The sequence below is a fragment of the Scophthalmus maximus genome, chromosome 1 (assembly GCF_022379125.1).
Source record: "Scophthalmus maximus strain ysfricsl-2021 chromosome 1, ASM2237912v1, whole genome shotgun sequence".
Lineage (NCBI taxonomy): Eukaryota > Metazoa > Chordata > Actinopteri > Pleuronectiformes > Scophthalmidae > Scophthalmus > Scophthalmus maximus.
Genome location: NC_061515.1, coordinates 2069508 through 2091109, shown reverse-complemented (window position 1 = coordinate 2091109; position 21602 = coordinate 2069508). Strand labels below are relative to the sequence as shown.

The following is a 21602-nucleotide window of genomic DNA, read 5'->3' as shown; positions in this document are numbered from 1 at the left end:
GATCAAGTGTCGTCACTGACGAGCATCGTGGCGACTGTCAAGAAAGAACAGTAGATGTGAAATATTGGCACTTTCCAAAACAAATGGACAAACAATAAGTGTGCCTTGTTCGCAGAGACACACCTGCAGTGATGAAAATCACCCGTCTCGAGTATCATTACAGCTGGAAGCACGCAGACACACTGAATGAGTTTCAAGGAGAAACGCAATCGGATAAAGTCATTGGTTTCGGTGCCCAACGAGCGGCTTTCACAACTCCCCATTCTGACAGGGACAGTGTTACACTAATAGCCGAGAAGCTGAAACGTAATTCAGCAGGAGAATTTGTGGAAGGTGCCGCGTTGCTGCTGCGGAACTGCGGCACCGGACAAAGTCAAGTTGTACATTGTGTGAAAACACTTTGCATTTCCTGCTCTGCAAGAACAAAAGCTTGCTACAGTATCACGTCCGAATACGCTGGTGAGTTTGCAGAACTACTTGAGGTGTTTGGCAAGAGTTTTTGGGAAAATTAAAAATAAAAGCACAGAGAGAACGGAACAAATGTATCGAGCTGTTTAATGTAGAAGCAGCTGATGTGCCCCTGAAAACCTACAACACACAATCACTGAGTTGCAAAGCAACGATGAGCTCAAAGCTCCGAACAACAAACCTCCCGCTGCTAGAGATCTCTGTGTGGGACAACGCACTCCCGTGAGCAGTTCGTTCCAAAACTGACTCTTGCAACGACGGACTGACCGGAAAACCTGGACAACCAGCTGTGACGAGCATCATCATCATCACCGTCATCTGACATCAGACATCAGACAAAGTGAAGCCGCTCCACCCATTGCATTAAAGAGTCAGTATGATATATGCGTTCAGTAATGTAGAATGGTCCTCGAAGGATGTTGTGAAAATTGAAATGGCCATTGGTTTGAAAAAAAAGGGGGTCCCCACCCCTGCCCCGAGCCATAGTTAGGAATACATAGCCGTACAACATTCCCTTGTCAGGTCTCTCTTTATCCCCGACGCCTCACCTCCATCAGCTCGATGACCTCAGTGGACCTGCAGTTTCTGGTCTCACTCGGACATGTGTGCCTTTCTTTTAAGACCCTCCAACCGCAGCACACAACTCCCCTGCACTGTCCTTGTCTCTTTCTCAATTCCCCCTCAGCACAGTCCTGTGCTGCTCCGGGATTCAGGGGGAAAAAAACAACCTCTGGCTGAGCTCATTATTCCATGTCTGGCCTCCACCTGCGTATCTTGTTCTGTCTTGGACTCTGGGTAAAAGGTGACTTTGTCCTTCTAATCTCCATTACGCCCCAGTAAGTGTTGTCCTCGCATTTGAGACGGAGGCCTTCGGTTAGCCCTCTGAAGCCGCGGGTCCGCGTTGGTCTGATTTGTTCTTTGGCCGCCGCAGTCCCTTCTCCTCTGGACTCATGCGGTTCTCTTTGTCTTTTACCTTCCTCACATCGTCCACAGTCACACTCCTTAATTCCATCATCCTAGTACACACTCCCCACCTCTGCTGTTCATGGCCAATCTCTTCAGCGTCTGGGAAGCCTGGGGCCTGTCGAGGAGACAAGCCACGATCCTGTCCTCATGGTTCTGGTATGATGTGTGTGTGTGTGTGTCCCAGCTGCCCCATCCCAGAGTTCCACACATTTGTACAGACGATACAAATACACACACAAGTCACAGCTACTAATTTGCTGTCGTAAGAATAGAGACGTGGAGATGGGGAAAGAATGCACAGGGAAATTCAATAGGAGGGTCACACACAGTTGTCGAGGGGGGTTACTGTACTGTACTGTACTGTACACGTGCTGCCATGCTCTCAACACTCACAGATGGGCTTCGGGGACTCTCTCTGTTCCTCCCAGCCTTCCCTTATTTCTCTCTGTTCACGATGCACAAGCAGCCCATACAGGGAGTTTATAGATTTGCTTTATTTTCACACAGTAAATCCTTTATCTCCCATTGCCCGTCCATAGACAGAGGCAGGACGTGTCCGTGTAGTGTGCAGGACCTTCCTTACATGAAAAGGTCTGCTGTTGTTTCAGCTTGAAACCAAAAACAGGGAGGCACATTAAAAAAATCCTGCAATCTCCCGTGTGTGTTCTTATGTGTAAAAGAGGAGTGCTCAGTGTGTGTGTGTGTGTGTGTGTGTGTGTGTGTGTGTGTGTGTGTGTGTGTGTGTGTGTGTGTGTGTGTGTGTGTGTGTGTGTGTGTGTGTGTGTGTGTGTGTGTGTGTGATCCTGAGCAGTGTAACCAGTGTACACTTCCCACAGTGTTGACATACCTCTGAATATCTGTCACTTCTCTCACACGAACACGGGAGCGGAGTGTTTTTGCAGTGAAACGGGAACCTTGGCTCAGGTCACACTCCCTCTCACTGCTCCTCTTGTTTCCTGCCCGTCTCCCTTACACCCCCCTCCCCGTCCCCCTCCCCTCCGGTTTCTGCCGATAATTATGATGCCGTAAAAAGGGTTGATTGAGGCAGTCACGTCCTCCGAGCCCACTGTCATCTCACCCGCTTGATCAGACTCATGCCCATGAGTGCACACTCCGACCCAGTACACATCCACACTGTGATCAGATGTTTCCTGAGGCCTGGAGTGTGTCAGGCCTCGGGCTCAGCATGCCTTCACACCCGGGCGTTCACCAGCCAAGGTGAAGAGGTTTATAAACACGGCAAAAAAAATCTATTATAGAGAGAGCTGTAGAGAGAAGGTGATGAGTTAGGATTGATAAACAGTTTTATTTTCAATGTCGGGATGATCATGACTATAACTACACTACACTGACTGTAAATTACAGTTATAGTTACAGCAGTTTATTTCCATCTCTCACAAACACATTCGCTGTCCTCACCCTGCTCCTTTCCAGGGCTCTGGTGTGTGGTGTGGTGTGGGATGGTTGAAATATCTGGCTGCTCCGTACAGGATGCAGCCTGGCTGATGGAAATCCCTGTGGTTAGTGTGGTTAGCAGGGAGAGGGGTGTAAAAAGCCCCCTGGATTTGGGAAGGACTTTTTAAGTGCCTACAAGGAATATTCACAATTTGAATGAATTGTAATTTACGCAGGCAGCAGGCCTCCCTCTCTCTTCCTGGATGTGTATCTCTACGTGTGTGTGTGTGTGTGTGTGTGTGTGTGTGTGTGTGTGTGTGGGTGTGTGTGTGTGTGTGTGTGTGTGTGTGGGTGTGTGTGTGTGTGTGTGTGTGTGGTATTGGTCCATTAGAATCTGTGTGTCAGTGTTGTGTCGGTGTTTGCGCGTGTGGTTCCCTCGGGGTAATGTGCTAGAGATAGCAGCCAGGGGCTATTAGTTTGCGGTTGGATTGGGCAAGTTGTTGGACGCAGGCGTGACAGGGAGGTATGTGGTACGAACGTATGAGAGAGAGGAGAGGGAGAGAACACGTTTATATATCTGTGCACTGCATGTGCGTGTTTTCTATGCGTACGTTTGTGTCCGGATGTGAATGGTTAATGGACTGTATTTATAAAGCATCTTTCTAGTCCTATGGAGAGTGCTTTTACACTACAAGTCACATTCACCGTCGTCCATCAATTTAGGGTTGTGGTCGACCTCCCCACCTCCTGAGCCACAGCCGCCTGATGTACAGTATGTGCACATTCACGTGTGATGCATTTTGCATATTGTTTTTCGTGTCGTGTTGCTTTGCTCTGTTAGTCCGACGCGGGGCAATTTTCGACATGAAGCAGAGTTCAAAATGGAAAGCGTATTATTCAAAACAGGAACAACAAGCACTTCAAATTGGATGTCATGTTTCTTCGTCCGGACCCATTGTTTAAGAAACACTGCCCTCAAGTGAAGTGGTTTTGTTTGTGCTGTTCCAAGATTGTGGCTTTTTAACTGCAGCGGATTCAGCCGACCCTTGGGGGGTCGTCAGAGTGTAACAGTACAGTCATTCATCCTGTATCGCACAAACTCTTGGTCTCGTCCGTGCAAACCTTCTAAAACAACCTGCGATTCCCCCACTGTGATTATCAAGGCAAATCTTCTGTCAGGAAAAATTGCCAGATACATCGGCTGAATGATTAAAGTTGAAGCTGCGTCATGTTCCAGTTATTTTAACATCTCGTGTGTCCATGGCAACAAGATACAAATTGTGTGTGAGTTCATGTGTCAGAAGCTAAGTCGGTCCTCGGAGAGAGAGGATCATAATCATCACGGCTTCCTTGGCAGGATCACCTCAGACAGAAAAAACACAGTCATCGGTTACAGCTTCACTTGGCCGTGCACAGTCCACAGTCCTGATGCAGGTTACATGGCGAATGTCCATGTGAGTGCAGAAGCTCAAATAATACAACAGTAAGAATGAAGACAAGGGGTAATAAAGAGAAACAGTTTAAAGGGAACCCTGTACCAAACCAAAGCCAAAGCTGGTAGGAGACTCAAGACGACTCTAAGCTGTGATTGCTGCCAATGGGAGCAAAGTACTGAATGATTGGTCTCATTATTCTTGCAACTGTTAATAAATTTACAAGAATTTGAATGAACACAATTTCACTTTGTCATTATGGGTTATTGAGTGTAGTGTGTGGGCAAATATTCAATACATTACAAAGTGTGAGGGGGTCTGAGTACTTTGTCCTTAATTTGGTTAATTTCAAATCATTTTCCATCAAACTTTAATAAAATCGTACTTTTAAGTTTGTATTAAAACTCACAATTTCTTTTGTGTCGTACATATATGACATATTACTTCTTCAAAAATTGACAAGAGTTCTTTTGCCCATGGGGAACGATGTATAATTATCCCCTTATTTATTTTATCATCTGCCATTTTTATTCCAGCAGCTCTGCAGGCCAATCATTTCAAATTTCCCCGTCCTGAGATTGTCTCGCAATTGGTTGGGTGAGTGTGTCAGTGGGACCTTGATACCGTGGCTCCGATCCACGATCACTACTGTCAATACAATCATTGGTACTTCCATGATCCCAGGATTATATCAGCCAACGCCTGTATACTAAATGTCCTCTTCCCCATTCCTCTAACTCCAGCAGTTTTTTTTTCAGAAGCAGGCTCTTCCCTTCAGTTAGATTTTGTTCTTAATAAATGTCACATGGGTCTTTCTGTTCCAGCAGTGCTTGTTGGATGCCGGCTTGATTAGTGATTAATAGAGTATGTCTGGACAAGTTCTAAGCCTCATGTTTGTCATGGCTTATTTTACACACACACACACACAAAAATCAAACATTATGTTGCCAGTCATTTTTGAAACCCTTGACTCTTGAACGTTCTGGGAACCCATTCTCCTCCCTCTGCAACCCACCATTTGTTCCTCATCCAACCTTTTAAAAACAATGTCCTTCATTCCGCAGCTCTCCACCGCAGACAGTTTTTTTGTGTGAAAAGAGTCTCCACCTTCATTCCTGCTCATCTTCTTTGTTTTCACACTCACTGACAATGCCATGGGATTTTATTTTGATGAGGATCTGGTGATGAGCCATTGATCTGTCATGACAGTGTGTGTGTGTGTGTGTGTGTGTGTGTGTGTGTGTGTGTGTGTGTGTGTGTGTGTGTGTGTGTGTGTGTGTGTGTGTGTGTGTGTGTGTGTGTGTGTGTGTGTGTGCGTGCGCGCATGTGTGCGTGTGTGTTGGTGGGGGGCTGGGTGTGCGTGTATTGACTAAACTGTGTAGAGATTAATCTTTTTAAATGTGCCAGCGTGTTAGCAGTTTAAAATGATTTGTTTTCATCCTCTCAATCAAATCGTTGGCCTTGAAACTGTGACAAAGGGGTTTTCAACACCCAGTCTGGCCAACAGAACTGTTTCTGGTTTGTGTCCACATGGCAAAAGAGTTGGGGGGTTTTTTTAATGACCCTGGGCCACATTAAGACAGCACATTAATTCAATCAGGGTCCCAGTTTTAACAAGCTGACCAACCCATGTTGTACTGCCATGTCAGCCACAGAATGAGTTCTCTCTGTTGCCAATGTCTTGAGTTTTGACATAATTAGTATCTTTTCTTTTTTTTACCTTTTGAAAACTAGAATTTAACTGTCAAGCATCTCTTAGATAAAATAACAGACTTTTTAACTACCTGCGATCTAACAGGATGAGATCAGCTACATCAGGCAGCAAGGACTATAAAGTCATCACACAAACCAAATTGTACCGGTTAGAGCTGCAACAGTTAAACGATTAAGCAATTAGTAATCGACTACCAAATTAATCTCCAACTATTTTGATAACCGATTAATCGGTTCAAGTAGTTATCATGAAAAAAACTTTCTCAGATTTCAGCTTTTTAAATGTGAATATTTGTTGGTTTCTTTGCTGCTCTGTGACAGTAAACTGAATATCTTTGGTGTGTGGACAAAACAAAACATCAGAATGAAATTTTGGGAAACAAGATCGATATTTTTTTATTTTTTTTTAACAAAAAATATGATTAATCGAGAAAATAATCGTCAGATTAATAGATCATGAAAATAACCATTAGTTGCCGCCCAAATTCAGGTGGAGGTTGTTTTTGGTCCACCATGGGCATGTAATGACCCCTCTGGTTTTCTGCCTTGGGTTCCCACTGTATTTTAAGAACCAGAACATTTTGGATACACGTGACTGATAAGGTCATACCTGAATAACTATTGTCGTTATTGTATATCTGTTTGGTGAAGAATCTGCGAGCATTGTGGTTCCATTGGTGCTGCCCTGGGTTCAGCACCATGGAGAGCACCTTGGTGCTTCATGACCTCTCCCACAGGAGCGGCACAGGGACCGGTCCTAGTACAGGTCACATGACATACCTGGAACCCAGGAGGATCTTTCGGGGGCACAAACTTCACCGGCACACAAGTAGGAGGCAGAGAAACAAAACGATTTATCTCTATAGGCTAACTGCTGCTGCATTAAGTTTTAACGTTAGTTCAACGTTTGAGCTGGTGTTTGACTTGTCGTGGAGCAATTGCCTCTCTGACGTGAAGTGCTACGTTGCATTGTCAAAAACCAGTGGAGACATCAACTGCGTTCATGTTGTCTGAGTTAAACTGCAGTCGCCCCACAGCCACTGGTTTTAAAGAGACACTCTATTTGTGGTCGCAGCTGAGGTAGCTGAGGTCTGCCTTTGTCTAGTCGGCTGGTGATCAAGACCATACTGGGATGAGATACAGTGTCATGTGACCCTGGACAGGAATAAGCACCCAGAGAGAGGATGGATGTTTGGATGGATGTAAGTTAAGACATGCTGCGGGTCAAACTGTGTGGCTGTGTGTACTGGATAAACTCTTAGTGTGTGCAGTGCACCGTGTGTGTGCATCGTGTTACAATACATATCTTGTATTTTGCTACAGAAGCCCGGAGGCAGACTTTGTTTTTTTGAGGTCTCTTTCCTTCCCAGGTTCCTCGGCTACCGACCCCGTCGTTCCCCCGCCGTGTGGTTTTCAACCCTCTCTGCTCTCAGACAGTATTCCTTTTGTCAGCTCCCTTCATTCGGTGCAAACACTTGCCGCATCTGCATCTCCGGCCGCTCTCGAGGCCCTGAGATGTCTCGGTAGAAGCCAGGGGGGGGGGGGACTGTGGAACAATGTTAGTCGGGCACAAACCTCTCCAACGTCTCCTCCGTCGACCACGGACACACACAATGCCTTCCCTCAGTACCTTTCTTCCAGCTCTCCAAACCGCTGCTTAGACTTGCAAATGTGGACTTTGATGTCGCACTGCGTCGCTTCCTTTGTCAGGCAGAGGGAGCCGAGGAGGAGAGAAGCTCTGCAGACAGCTGCAGAAACCACCATAGTTCCTTCATGTTACATGGGGTCAGCCCTCACTGCCCTGGCAGGGATGCTGTTGTGTCTCTCTGGTTCTATCTTTAAAAATCATTTCACATGCATCTTCAACTTTGCCTACTTCTGTCTTTTCTTTTCTTTCCAAATCCATATCACTTAGTGTTTTTGTCTGAGCGTAAAAACCTGTTTCTCATCTGTTGGGTGTCTAGCTCCCTGGTCCCAAAGACGCTTCACCGGACAAGACGAGCGTCTGTTCTCATCTGTGCCCAGATAGAAATGAAATAAGATGGGCTGTACACAGGCTTGACAGACTAAAGACATCATTTTCATATTCATATTAATCTTTTGTTTTATGTTTCGAGCCTCAGAATGTTTCATTTAGATGTAAAACTCACTTATTGGGGTCATCCGCCCTCAAAGACTTTGCCGCAGCCTCTTGGAGCCTGTTTTGGAAACTAGAGTGAAAAAAACTCTGGGTGTTGTTTATACCTCTGCTCCGTGTCCCCGTGTCTCAAATCCCCCGATTATAGTCTGAGTGAGATGGAATGAAGGAATGGTCGTAATGGGTAGGCGACCGACGACCACTGTGGCTTTGTCTTCGGCACGTCTGTGCGGCATCCAGGAATTCTGATTACATCTCTCCACTGCGGACAGACACTTGATGTGTGCTGTGTGTCTGTGCCCGGGCACATTCCTGCGAGAGGACAGAAGACAGACAGCGGTCACAGTGGCAGGAGCGACTTGTTCTGTCTGCAGGAGAGCAGCGACTGGAGAGGAAACAAACAGAGTTTTTATGTCCTGTCCATCTCTGCTTGTGCTGACATCAGCATTTTCAAATCAAAAACATGAGTGCTTGCCATGTGGATGAGGTATTGACTCAGGTTGCCTGGAAGTTTATAGTCATAGCGTCGGGTTTTGACCTTTCCACCGTCACAGGAAAACCTTGTTGCGAATTATTTTCTCCCGGGACAGGATTAAGCAATGGTCCAGACGGCGGATGTTACATCTCTACCCACGGGTGGCTAGGCGAGGAGAAATGGTGATTCTCAGAAGTTAGCACCGTTTTCTGAATGTGTCAGTCCCCGTGTTTGGGTTTTGCATTTCGTTTCCACAGCAACTGGCAAATCTGAGCATACATGGTCCACGAGGTGATCCGTGTGGATTTGAACGTCGTCGTCGTCATCATCCTGACCCTCTGATATTTGGTGTAATAGACAGGTGTTCGTTGTTATGTCTAAGGTTACAGGTCACAGAATCAACGGGGTCTTTGATTTGAAAATATATGTTGAAGCCTCAGCATGTGCTCAACATTCAGCAATACATAATAAACCCAGCGGTAATTTGGTAATTTACAAACCATATCAAAGTACACTTTTCATCACCGCCATGTCCCACCACTACAGGGCGGGTGAGCCCCATGTGATGACGTGGTTCTGCTGTCGGCCTGCGGACGTTAGACTAGAGAGGAATGCAGTTATTTCCGTTCAAGCAGGAATAGACGGGTCCGTTTCAAATCTCTCGGATGATTCATCTACATGGAACTGCGATGAATCATCTGTAGCCTAGTTATATTAGTGTATTTGCACAAACATGTCATAGTAAACCTTCACGATGATACATGGCAGGGATGTTCCGTCAAACAAAAAAAAGCCATATCAGTGACTTGTAGTCATTTCTAAAGAAATTGGGATGAACGATCGCGGTTTGATTATATTAATGAGTGGAAAATATGTTTGACCAAAGCGTTTTATTGATATATCAACAGCATTGGTCAAGTTACATCCCAAGAATGTGGATGAATGTCAGTGCTCGGGGCCAGAGTTGTTATTGGAAAAGCAGCAGTACGACACGGTGCTGGCCAAATGTTCTCTATCAGCGAAAACAGATAACAGATAATATATGGTACAATTCAGTCACAGAGGGAAAATGCCTGTACAGTTACAATCACATCAGTTTAATCGTCCCTCAGCGGAACGCTCTGGTACCAGAACCGGAGCCCAGTAATGTGCTGGAAGCTGAGTGTCCACTGTCGGCCAGCCATAATCACAGGCTCCCTCCCCTTGGGGCATTGAGGGAGACAAAGAGAGATTGAGATTTTAATTTCACATTTCTTTCACACTCAATACCCAACTTGGAAAATAATCTTTATTTGACGGATGTGGCTCTATAGTTGGTTTTGGACAAAACATTTTCAACTCAGTGGGGGGGGGGGGGGGGGGGGGGGGGGGTTAGAATAATACTTAAAGCCCAAGTGTGTCATTTTTTTAATTTTCTGGCGGCATCTGGTGGTAAAGCTGCAAACCGAAACCAAGTGAGCAACCGACAGGGGACACTTTATGGCGGCGCACTGCTGATTCCATTTCCTGTTTCGGGCAGCCTAAGAAAATTCAATCATATATTAAATTCCCCGTGTTTATCAAAGTAAAGAAGTTGCCTTTGATTCTTAGAAAATTGACACTTATTCTGTCTCTTTTCCATTTGATGGATGGTCGTCAGTCATATTTAGGAGACTGATATCCATGAAAGTGTTATTTTGTGCGGCTTGATTTCAGTCCAGTTTTGTCAAGCCTTTGTACAGTAGAGGCAACTTTAGACTTAACTCTCACGTAAAAGCCTTGAGGGGGGGTAATATTTCATTATTTTGTTTCCTGAGATCCGAGATCTTCAGTTCAGAGACCAGATGTGATTATAGTTTCTTAGCAACTTAGTGGACAAACAAAATGAAACACCAAGAGAAAAATGTAATTAGCGCTGCCAGTAATTTATTGTTTGTCATTTGACAAGCCAGTTATTTGTTATTCATTTGCTATTGTATCCACAATATGTCAGTTCTGTATAACGTGACACATATCCTACCTGAACCCACCTCGGAGATCATTTATTGACAGATCAAGCCTCATTAACATTTCGTCTGGTAAAGCTGCATTTTCAGTTGAAAGCTCTTAATCCATGTGCATTAAACTACCACATGTGGCTGACGGGGTTGTCTCGTGTCATAGTTGGATGAATCTCGCAGAGGCAGAGCAGCCTCTCCGTTTTCATTCTTATCGTCCTACGTGTCCAGTTCATCTGTGTCACTGCTGTCTTCTTCTCTTTTCACTTTTTTCTTCCACTGCCTGAGTCAGAACAGTGATGATTTAAAACGAGCACGGCAGTCGCGGTTTGAAGTTTGAGCGGAGACATTATTATGACTTGTCACTTAAAGGTCGAGTTTAGCCACAGGCATGATAGAGTAGAAGGGGGAAGGGTCGAGGGGTTAAAGGAGAGAGAAGTGTTACAATAACAGATCGGTCCACAGATGGTGTTGAGGCACAGCAGAGAGGAACATAATTAACGCCCATCCAGTCCCACTCGACCCATGAGGCATCATCAAGACGCGCCGGGTCACTTGTACAGAGACTGAGAGCAGCAATGGCACGATATTCCATATTATAATATTTTTCCCAAACCGCCTCGATCTGACCTGCTCTTGATTATGATGCTCGTGCTGCTTCGGTGCGTCATGCACACGCTGGTTCTCCGCCCTCGGATTAACCTTAACTTGTGCAACCTGGCTGTTTACACCCTGCTGCCGCTTTCCTCGGTGACTACGTCCACTGAGCGGGTGATCGGAGGAATTATGTAATTTCCACTCAGTCAACGGGGAGGAGGGATTATCTTTTTCTATTTTAAAGTGGATTCAGGCTTCGATTAAGAATGTTATTGTAAAGAAATCTGCCTTCAAACAGTGAGGAGAGACCGCAGCGGAGAGAACCCCCTCCCCACACGCCCTTTGACCTCAGGAGTCATTTATTTTTCTTTTGACAGATCGGCTAAATGTTTCTGGTGCACAGTCGAGCGATAAGTCAAAGCGCGAATCTTCAAAAATGAATCTCTGTGTTTCAGTGTAGTTACTGCTCCTTAGGGAGAATATCCAACGTGTCCCTCCACTGACCCCCTTGTCGCCCCTTATCTTTCTAGACTCTTTCGGTCACATACGCTGCTCTTTTGTCTTCCCATCCTCTCCCCTCTCCTCGGAGTCGAAAGGTCGACCACGCCGCCTCGGGAAGGCAGAGCGCTTCAGATCCCTCCCTCATATTTATGATTCTGCTCGTATTGTGACCGTAATCTAATAACAGCTCTCACATTGTTTGACAAATGAGTTTCCTGGTCGTGTAGAGCTCAGCGTCGCGTAGACAGAAGCGGACTTATATTTGTCTTTTTGTGCTGCACATTCTGTGGGCGGGTTCAGGTGGAGGGAGCCTCGAGCAATATGCACTTCATTATACTGTATTTCAAGCTAAGTCAGAGTTTTGCATCGTGTGCATTGTGTAATGGAGGAAGCAAGTTCAACACTGGTGTACAACCCTCTGCAGATATACTGTAGATGTAGTGATCTTCATGTCCTGCCTCGCCGTGGCACCACGCTACGTGGAAAATGCTCGGTGAATTGTCACTGTCGCCACTGTGAAGTTGTTTGAACGTCAAAAAGACGGGACGGTGTCTGTTTATCGCTGTCCTCCTGGGTCTGTGTGTTTAGCCGCACACATGGACGTGCTCCACAATGAAGTGATGGATGCAAAGCTGAGAAAAGAGGTTGAGAGCCAAACTATCTGCCTCTTATTTAGACGTGTGGAGCACAGAGCCCTCCACATCCAACCGCACAAGTAAACACACACACACACACACACACACACATGCGGCCATAATGAGCTTCCACATCAGCTGTTTTCCACCAGTCAGTTTATTGTGTGTAACCTTCCATTTCGACTCGCAGCAGCAGCAGCAGCAGCAGCAGCAGCAGCAGCAGCAGCAGCGGGCCTGTTCAGCACCAGTAAACACCGTCTTTGTTGTTCGTCTGCCCCATTTCCCAAAAAACTTCCAAACAAAGAACCTCGTTGTATACATGCCCTTTTGCTCAGGGATAAATAAAGGGCAGGACGACTAACCTCCGAGGTGTCCTCTGTCTCTGTTCGTGTGTGTGTGTGTGTGTGTGTGTGTGTGTGTGTGCGTGTGTGTGTGCGTGCGTGCGTCCTGTCCTGCAGCTGCTGCACATCTGCATCGAGGGCTGGGGGAACTGGCGCTGGTCGGAGGCCTTCAGCGTGGACAACGTGGGGACTCTGCTGAGGACCATTCAGTACAAAGGGCGCACCGCCTCGCTCATCATCAAGGTGCTGCAGCTCAGTGGAGTCCAGAAACAGGTACTGTCCCTTTGAAATATATGTTACAGAAAATAAGTTACTTTCTTCACCCTGTTACCATCATCACACAACCTTTATGTTTTTTGTATTCTGTTAAAATGTATCTGCTACATTACATTAATTTCTGTATTTTAGATATAATACATAAATATTAAATTAATACAGCTGCTCTAAGATCACAAAAAAAATAATTCACTGGGTGTTTCTGGGGAATTCGTCCTCATCTCACCGTCTTCAGCAACAGATGTACTTTGCTTGGTTGTCATGTTTGGTATTAACTGTTAAAAAGCTTTTATTTTCATTATTAACCCTCATTTTGTCTGTTAAACAGCTCAAATTGAATTTAAAAAAAATCCCAATCCGAAGCATAACACTTACACTACTGCCAACCTTTTTCATTAGCAAGTGAACATTTGTGGTGCACATGAACCGCAGGAGGAACCAACGCTTTCAACATCAGCAACACTTCAGGGATCCTGCAGTTCATCTTGCTGCGAACCTGTAAAATGTCTTGTGAATGGTTCGTTACCACGGAGGAAGCAGCACAGCGTTCGCTGCGTTCTGCCTGTCGACTGCTGCGACCGAAGTCTGGCCCGTTTCCCAGCACTCGTTTTTACGGATGAGCACTTTTTAATATCCAGTTTTTGTTTTCCACTCTGTTATGATGTCGAAGTGGCGCAGCTAACAACAGCCAGTGTTGGATTTTTGTCTTGTTTTTTTGCAATCTGTTTCATAGCACTAAAAACATTAGATTATGAGCTTGAGGCCGTCCAAAAAATGCAATATCCCACATCGATTCCCGAAGAAGATTACAGGAAATCATAAACCAGCTTAAACCAGACCGTGAACCAGCCGCGTTCCCCTCTTTAACGCCAAGAATAGTGGTGAATAATGCTAGGACTCTGCCAAGAAATAGAAGGCAAAGAGTTGCTTTATTCCTGAAGATATAGAGATGCCATCAGATTATGGCGGTGACACTTTGTTATATAAACAATGTCAAGTGTGGTACATGTCACCCTCTCGCCCTCCAGACAAAACAGACTCGGCTTCTCACATTCCTTCCTCTGCCTGTCCCTAACTTTTGGTCACATCTTGTTCCCATTGGAGCTGGTGATACGATATGAGCGTTGGTCACATGCAGTTCACAACCCAGAGCCTGGTCTTGTGTTTCTTTGGGCGCGAGGGTTCATGCCGTGTCACACACTGCTTCCCTCTCAGACTCTGTTGAGATGATCTCATCATGTGATGGCCCCGTTATCATTGGTATTAGCACCTCGTGTTGACCTCGATATAAATACCATGTGCACACACACACACACACACACACACACACACGGTTCACACACTGCTGCCCGCGGGAGGCAGGAGGGCTGGTACTGGCACCTTCGATTGACTTTCAATACCCCAAAGTTATTCACGTCACAATGATAAAGAAAGAGAAAAGAAGCAGATTAGTACCTTTGAGAGGTTTAAGGTCGCAGGCAACAGAACATCTTCAGTCAAGGCTCAGTGTCTATATTGTCAATTGCAGTGATTCTCCTCTTTTGTCTTCTGCTCCAGGTGATAATCTGTGGGCGGCAGGTGATGTGCAGCTACCTGACCCAGGACATTGAGCTGCGAGTGGTGCAGCACTACGTGGGGCCTGACAGTCAGACGGTGGTCCGGGAACACTGCGACTGCCTGGAGGCGGGCGCCAAGTTGCCGTCCTACGTGCTGGAGGACGCCGAGATGACGGAGCTGTGCGTGCGGGCCCGCGGAGACGAAGACTGGTCCCAGGACGTTCAGCTGGAGAGGAGGAGCAGAGGGAGCAGCAGCTCTGTCGTGCAGGTACGTCGACATAAAGAGACTTTTACTGAGGACGTGCAGCGTGACCTGTTCGGCACTGGAACAAATTTCCATGACCAGACTGAGCTGGTGCCTGTTTAGGGCCGTTTCCTGACTTTATACTTTTTGCTGTTGGTTATTGGCTACATTAGTTTTTTCAAATGATATTTAAGATAAGAAGAGTTTGATTTGTACAGCTCTTGACAAGCCTCATTGTCCTTCCTCTTCGATGACCATCAGCAATTTGTAAAGCAACGGAAAAAATGTCTGCCTTTGTTGATATTAGCACGAGAGATTAAAAGCTTGTGGAATTAGAGTTCAGGCGGTTTGTGATCTGTGAATCAATCTCAGAATCAGATCTCCTAACCATGAACACATGCGTGTAGTCTGCTGCGGCTCCAGAGTTTTGGGGTCCATTGTCCAAATTGGAAGCTGAATGTGCCACCCAGACGAACACAGGTAGACGCACACGTTGCACACAGCACCACTTCCAGCCAGCTCTCTATTCGCACACACATGTTTGGAACTGGTGACAAGACCACCAAGTGTGACCGGATCCTCTTCTCCTGGGTGGCCACAGTGGCAAAGCCTGCATGTTGCTACTCACTGTTGGAGAACAGATTGAGATCTTCCCCTCAGATAGGCGTACAAAGGCCCTCCGAGCCATAAACCAACCATGTTGAGAGGTAGAAAATACAGTTTATGCTCTCTCATAACAACGCTTACCATAACCAAACACTAGCTGATATGTGGGCAGAGTCTTTGAAGACATTTTCACACCGCTGGACTCGCGCCAGACGATCTGACGTCTTTGCTGTTTCCGCTCTTATATCTCGCTCCTTGTGTCCGTGTCTCTTTCTCTTGGTCTCCGTCCGTCGTACTGTAAGCCCCATGTTGTTAACGGCGAGCCATTTTACAGCTCCGGCTTCTGTGCGGGTCTGAACATCTCTGAGTCCTCTCCAACCTCTGCTGTTATCCCTTCCCCTCCGCTCAGCCATTCATTACACATATGGAGGCTTGGCTCCAAATGGGAGAGCTGCCTGGACTAGTAGCTGGGTCCTTAGATCTCTCTATCTCTGTCTGCTTCCTATTTCACTCTCTTGTTTCTCTCCCTTTTTTTTGTACTCTCTCGCCCACACACTGGCTCACCCATCTATCTTGTAGTTATTAGCACATCCTCTTTATTTATTTCATCCTCTGGCATTCCAGCTCGTCCACCTGTTCCAATCTCTGACTCTCTCCTCTTATCGATGTCTGTTTCCTTTCTCTTCTGTCGTCTGGTTCTCTGCATCAGTACTTCATCTGGAGCAACTCCCCTCCCTCACATCTCACCTTCATCCTCCCCATCTCCTGTGTTCGCCATGTTATGCCCTCATCAGGTCATTATGACCTTATCCCAGCCGTGGATGTTTTTAAAGTGAATCAGGGTTAGAGAGTGAGCGAGCATTGTTGCCAAAGGTTCACTCCCTCATCCCAAAAAAGTCTGTTTTTGCAGGGGATTGCATATTCGCTCGGTCTCTTTTTCTCTCACTCTTTTGTCCCCACTACTAAATGAAGTCCCCAGTGGGTCATAAACTAGACCACTTGTTCCGTGCCACAAGGCTCTAATGAGGACAGACGAGTGAACAGGACAAACACCAGCGACGCATTAAGGGCACTCAGCCGTCCGTGGGCATATTCTCAGCCTTTAAATCATGCCTAGATTTAACTGCCTGTAATGGCCCATTATCTAGCACTAACAGTTGTCAGTTGCGCCGGCCATTACAATGTGTTACAGGCTTTATGGGAGACTTAACTTTAACTACTGGTAGAAGTCTCCCCCCCCCCCCAAAAAAAAAAGGTTTTATAGAACAAAACATGATAATTTGTCACTGATGGAGGCAATAAACATCCTGTGACTGAGAGGCATTAGATATCCATATTTTATATTCTGACCACAAACGAGAGCACAAAGAGGTTTCCCCTCAGCGCCCCTCGTCCGTCTTTCTCCTGTTAGCCCTTTTGTAATAATGGTAAGATATGAGATGTACTGGAAACAGTACGACTTCTTTAAAATACCTTTTGTCGAAAGGTTTGAAATCGGACGCTTGAATTGATAATTATGGAGATCGATAACAGCCTGACTGTCTCCTTCCAGGTGCCGTGTTCCAGTGGTTCTTTGCTCTACGTGTGGTGTACGCTCATCACCATTGAACCAGACTCACACATGCAACAGAGAGTAGTGAGTATCCTTCACACACACACACACACACACACACACACACACACACTGCATTCATTTCCTTATTGTTGGCAAAGTTAAGGTTTGTGTTAACGTGTTACATATTGAACCCCAGTGTATTTTATTAAAAAAGCTTGAATTAATTACTTACCCCCAGAAAAACAATGGCAGCAAAATAATTCAACATCTGAGATTATTATCACATTCACCTATATAACTATCCCTTTCAGTTTAAATATTTATACTCTCACTGATGATGGTTCTTCATCGACACATCGTGTTTCAGGTGGTCTTCAGTCCACTGTTCGTCATGAGGAGCCACTTGCCAGATCCGGTGATCATCCACATAGAGAAGCGGAGTCTGGGACTGAGAGAGAGCCAGCTGATACAGGGACAGGGCCTCCAGGAGCCGCTGCTGAACACCGAGGCTGACCTCACCCACCATCTCACGTTCCAGGCCAGGTCAAAAAGAATTATAATAATTTAAACGCTTTTGGCAATATCTTTTTTGAGCTTTGAGGACAATATCATGTAAAACATTCCAATGCCTTTAAATGCAAGGTAGATCTTAATAATCAGATAATTATCTCCCCTGCAAAACCAAGTACACAAATGATTTATTAACAAAACTCAGGATCTCTCCTCATAATGGAGACAGACCTTCATCTTCTCTCTCCAGCCTGTCTCTTTGATGGTACATTTACATCTTTCAATAGCAGTGTTACAGCATATTACGCCATAAGCATCCAGCTCATACTGCTGCACAGAACAGAGTCGGACTCTGACGTAATGGGGTTTTTTATGCCTCCATTTAAAGACGATGGAGAGACACCTACTTAGGAGTGTCTCACACCACATTCTGGTTTTCTTTGAGGGAACATGAAGATATGATCCAGGGGGATCCAGGCACATTTTAGTGGAACAGGAAGCCGCCTTGGCAGCAGCCGAGACACCGCTCCATTTCCAGCATGTCAGGCCGGACTGTAATTACACCTCATTTAGATACAGGGCCCTAACACAGAGCAGGTTTTTGGCCCTGCATGCATGGGCTCCATATTTCTGTGTGTGTGCTGTGTGCACGTGTCTGAATGCGTGTGTGTGTGTGTGGAGAGAGGATGTGTGTGCGCACACATGTTTGCGTGGGTGGATGAGTAGTGTGTCTGCACATGTGTCACGGAGTCTGTGTGTGGCCTGCGTCTGTCATTGTCCTGGTTAGCTATGTGCCAACATAAGTGTGACAGTCGTCACTTCATCATGGGCAGAGTCTGTCACATACATCACTGTCGCTGTGTGTCAGTGTGTGTTCTCACTTTCTCATATTATCCATATCCTCCTGTGAGAGACGGCTCTTCGTGCAGTTCATTATTGTGGGCCTCTGGTAAGCTGCGTCAAGTGTCAAAATGTTTGCTTGCATCAAAATTTGCCCGTAAAACAAATGTCATGCGTCTGTAAGTCATGTGTAGGTTCTATAGTGTAATACCATCACAGCTACACTTCATGTGTCGTGTCTCGCACGCGCAGTATAAATGACAGATGTTATGGTCCAAAGTGTCTCTCAGTAACATGAGTGTTTATGTTTCACTGTGGATGGCCCCGGAGGAAATAACTACCACATGTACATACTGTACTGTTGTTTCTCCTACTGTATTTGCTATCTGTAATTTATGTTGTTGTATGCAAATCCGTGGAAGACAAGTCGTCCCTTTGGTAGCAACTGGTGGCGATGTGGAGTAAACAGAGTTAACGTGTAATTGGCTCCCCCTGAGATACTGTTGTGTGTTTAGATATCATGGTCACAAAGTTTGTTTTGACTTCAGCTGCCATAAAAGAACCACAGGGGCCATACAGTGACTGGGAATACACTTGGCCCCTTCATGCACACACAGAAACTACGTGTCTTGTCTCTCTGGATTGAAACCACAACACTCCTCGTGTTTACGATCCGCCCCGGAGCACAGACGTACATACTCCCCTTCCTTGGCCGCCCAACTCGATCCCTCCCTCGTCATCCCTCTCCGTCCTCACGAGCGCACACTCTACGCCACGATTGTAAACGTACCTTCACACACGTACATATTTTTGTGCGCGGACACGGAAAGCCACCCCGACCCCCAGCCACCACCGAAGCTCTGGGACGGATCCAATCCTGAATGTTCGCTGGTCAGCAGCTCGTCTTTCCTTCCTGTAATTACACATAGTTGCGGCCGCTAATGGACGAGGTAGAGAGCATAGCTGTGGTCTGCGACACAAGAGACACAGACGAGTCTTAACCAGAACCGTTGTGTCCTGCTCTCCTCATATTGGCCACCACATTAGAGAGCTGAGGGTTACAATCAGAAGCCTCTTCCAGTCTCCCCCCTCAGGAACTACTCTGGATGAAAAGCTTCCTGTCAGCGCCTTGTCCCTCTCCTCTGTCTCGCCCCGGATCCATAAGCAACAGCCCCTGTGTTCCTTTTATAGCACAATGGGCTCTATTAATAAACTACTTCTCTGGTTGCTGTCTGGTGAAAAAGAAGAAGCCATTGCAGTGTTTGGATTGTTTTCTTTCTCTCCTTGTTGTGAAGACATAATTGACCAGTGTCTGGGGCTGAGGTATCCAATAGGATTATTTAGTGGCGTTTAGCTTTTCCTATGATCTTTGTGAATCACTTTGTAAGTCAAGACAGCATGTCTGGAAGAAGAAGTCCCAAACAAAAGGCAGATTCAAGCTGATCACAGTTTCGGGGTAAAAGCAGAGTTTAACCAGAGGTCAGTTTAAAAGTTCTGAGCAGAACAATGGGAATAGTCATCTGCTGTCGAGAGATGTCTTTATTGTTCTGTCGCGAAATAAAAAGTATATTTGAATTGTTTCTGGCGTCCGATAAGTAAACATGCTTCCAAGTCAGATGTGCTGACTAAACATACAGCGGTGGCTCTAATCATGGGCCTTTACTATGCTACAAGTGGGCAGGTTTTCATTTCAAGCAATCTCTAATCACACCGTCCACCAGAGGAGGAAATCAAAGGATACGATTTTTTCGTAACATTTCCAAGCAACATTACCACCAAGTTTGGTGAAAACCCGTCCATGTGTTTTCTTTATGATTGTGTACACACACACACAAACACACACACAGACACACAGACAGACATGAAAGTGAAATCAAAAAAAGTCTCCTGTGAAGTGTCTCATTTCCCCCACACAGACAAATAAGAGCATGCACCAGACGCAGACAGGTCTTGTCAGAGACATTTTCTTTTTTGAATCATTTTGTGATTGTGTTCTGCCCCTCAGGGAAGACGAGGATGCCTCCCAGTGTGCTGTGCCAATCTCCACCAACCTGATCAAACAGATAGCAAATAAAACCGGAAACGAGGACAATCTGAAAGACGTCTTGGCCGACTTCTACGGTCCGAAGACGTCCACTGAGCCACCGTGGCCCTACCTCACCAGGGACGCTGACAGGTACACCTTGTACAAGGAATGAGGGGGAATGCTAATGTATTTAGTCCAAGTATAAGCATTTTGCACCTTTACCTTGAATGTGCTTCGAGACAAATCTCACAGAGCGTGTTTAACCTCCCGACCTGCGAGGGATAATAAGGCTGAAACAAAGCAGAGTATAATATAAGAGTGTTATTATGGAAATAATGTCCATAGCTCTGAGCCAAATTCACACTCACAACATCATGAGTGCATGAGCCATAAACCCAGCAGGACACCATGGCCCCACTTGATCCTCTGCAACAAGTCAACATGTAGAATTCTTTTTCATCTTTACTATAACACTTCTGTGGAAAGTACATCTGGCTGTTGCCATTTCATAACACAGATTCCATCGAGGCCCACCAGTATGGTCTCTTTTTTAATAAATAATAAGCTTCTTACAGCGTCTCTCCGCAAAGCAAGCGAGCCTTTCATGAGGGAGGCTTCTCTTTATTGCTGACTCTTTGTTCACATCATAAAACGGTTTAGTGCAAAGACAATGCAGAGCCATGCATCAGACACTAGCAGTCTGTCACAAGTCCACGTTCTCACACAGTCACACACAGGGGCCTTGCGTTCAGTTAAAACTTGGCACAGGTTTACAGAACGTACAGTGTTTATACTGTATATGTATATTTATATATATATATATATATGTGTGCGTGTGTATCTGTGTATACAGTATGTGACCCATGCATGAGTTTACGTACACTGTCGGGCAGCACACACATGTGAATCCCTCCACACACGTCACTCACGGGACACATCTTTTGTCACAAGGCAATCACATCTTGATAGCAGCGGTAGAAGACGTAGCCACATGCTCTCCCACAGCCTCCGACTTACAAAGAGAGCCATATGCCTGCCTGTGGTTGCCTGGGTTTCTCAGCTCTCTATACATATACACAAACACAAACACACACACACACACACACACACACACACGCAGACTTGTTGCCCAGCACATGTGCACACACTCATAACGTTATGTGACATACGCACGCTACCAATATGCATTGTTCACCTTTGGACGTGAGACACTCTGCTGTCGGGCGTCGGGCCTCGCTCTTCCCTGTGAGACAGAAAAAGGCCAGGGCACATTTCCCGTCCCGGAAAGTGGCAAAAACCCCAGAAATCTGCTACTTAACGTGAAGGAGCAAAAGGGAAAAAGAATGTCACAG

The 21602-nt window shown here is 45.9% G+C and overlaps 1 protein-coding gene across 8 annotated transcripts in view; it reads left to right on the top strand.

Annotated features, from left to right (window-relative positions):
* Nucleotides 1–21602, top strand: part of LOC118301643 (vacuolar protein sorting-associated protein 13B-like) — a 299542-nt gene that overhangs the window by 261060 nt on the left and 16880 nt on the right. For 5 of the 8 annotated variants that reach the window (XM_047331582.1, XM_047331577.1, XM_047331586.1 and 2 more), the window contains 6 exons: nt 12487–12543; nt 12755–12910; nt 14471–14737; nt 16872–16955; nt 17242–17417; nt 20230–20400. In XM_047331582.1, the coding sequence (XP_047187538.1) occupies nt 12487–12543; nt 12755–12910; nt 14471–14737; nt 16872–16955; nt 17242–17417; nt 20230–20400 (911 nt within the window). The remainder of the gene's footprint in view (nt 1–12486; nt 12544–12754; nt 12911–14470; nt 14738–16871; nt 16956–17241; nt 17418–20229; nt 20401–21602) is intronic. The other 3 variants (XM_035627305.2, XM_035627293.2, XM_035627306.2) reach the window with 1 other exon arrangement.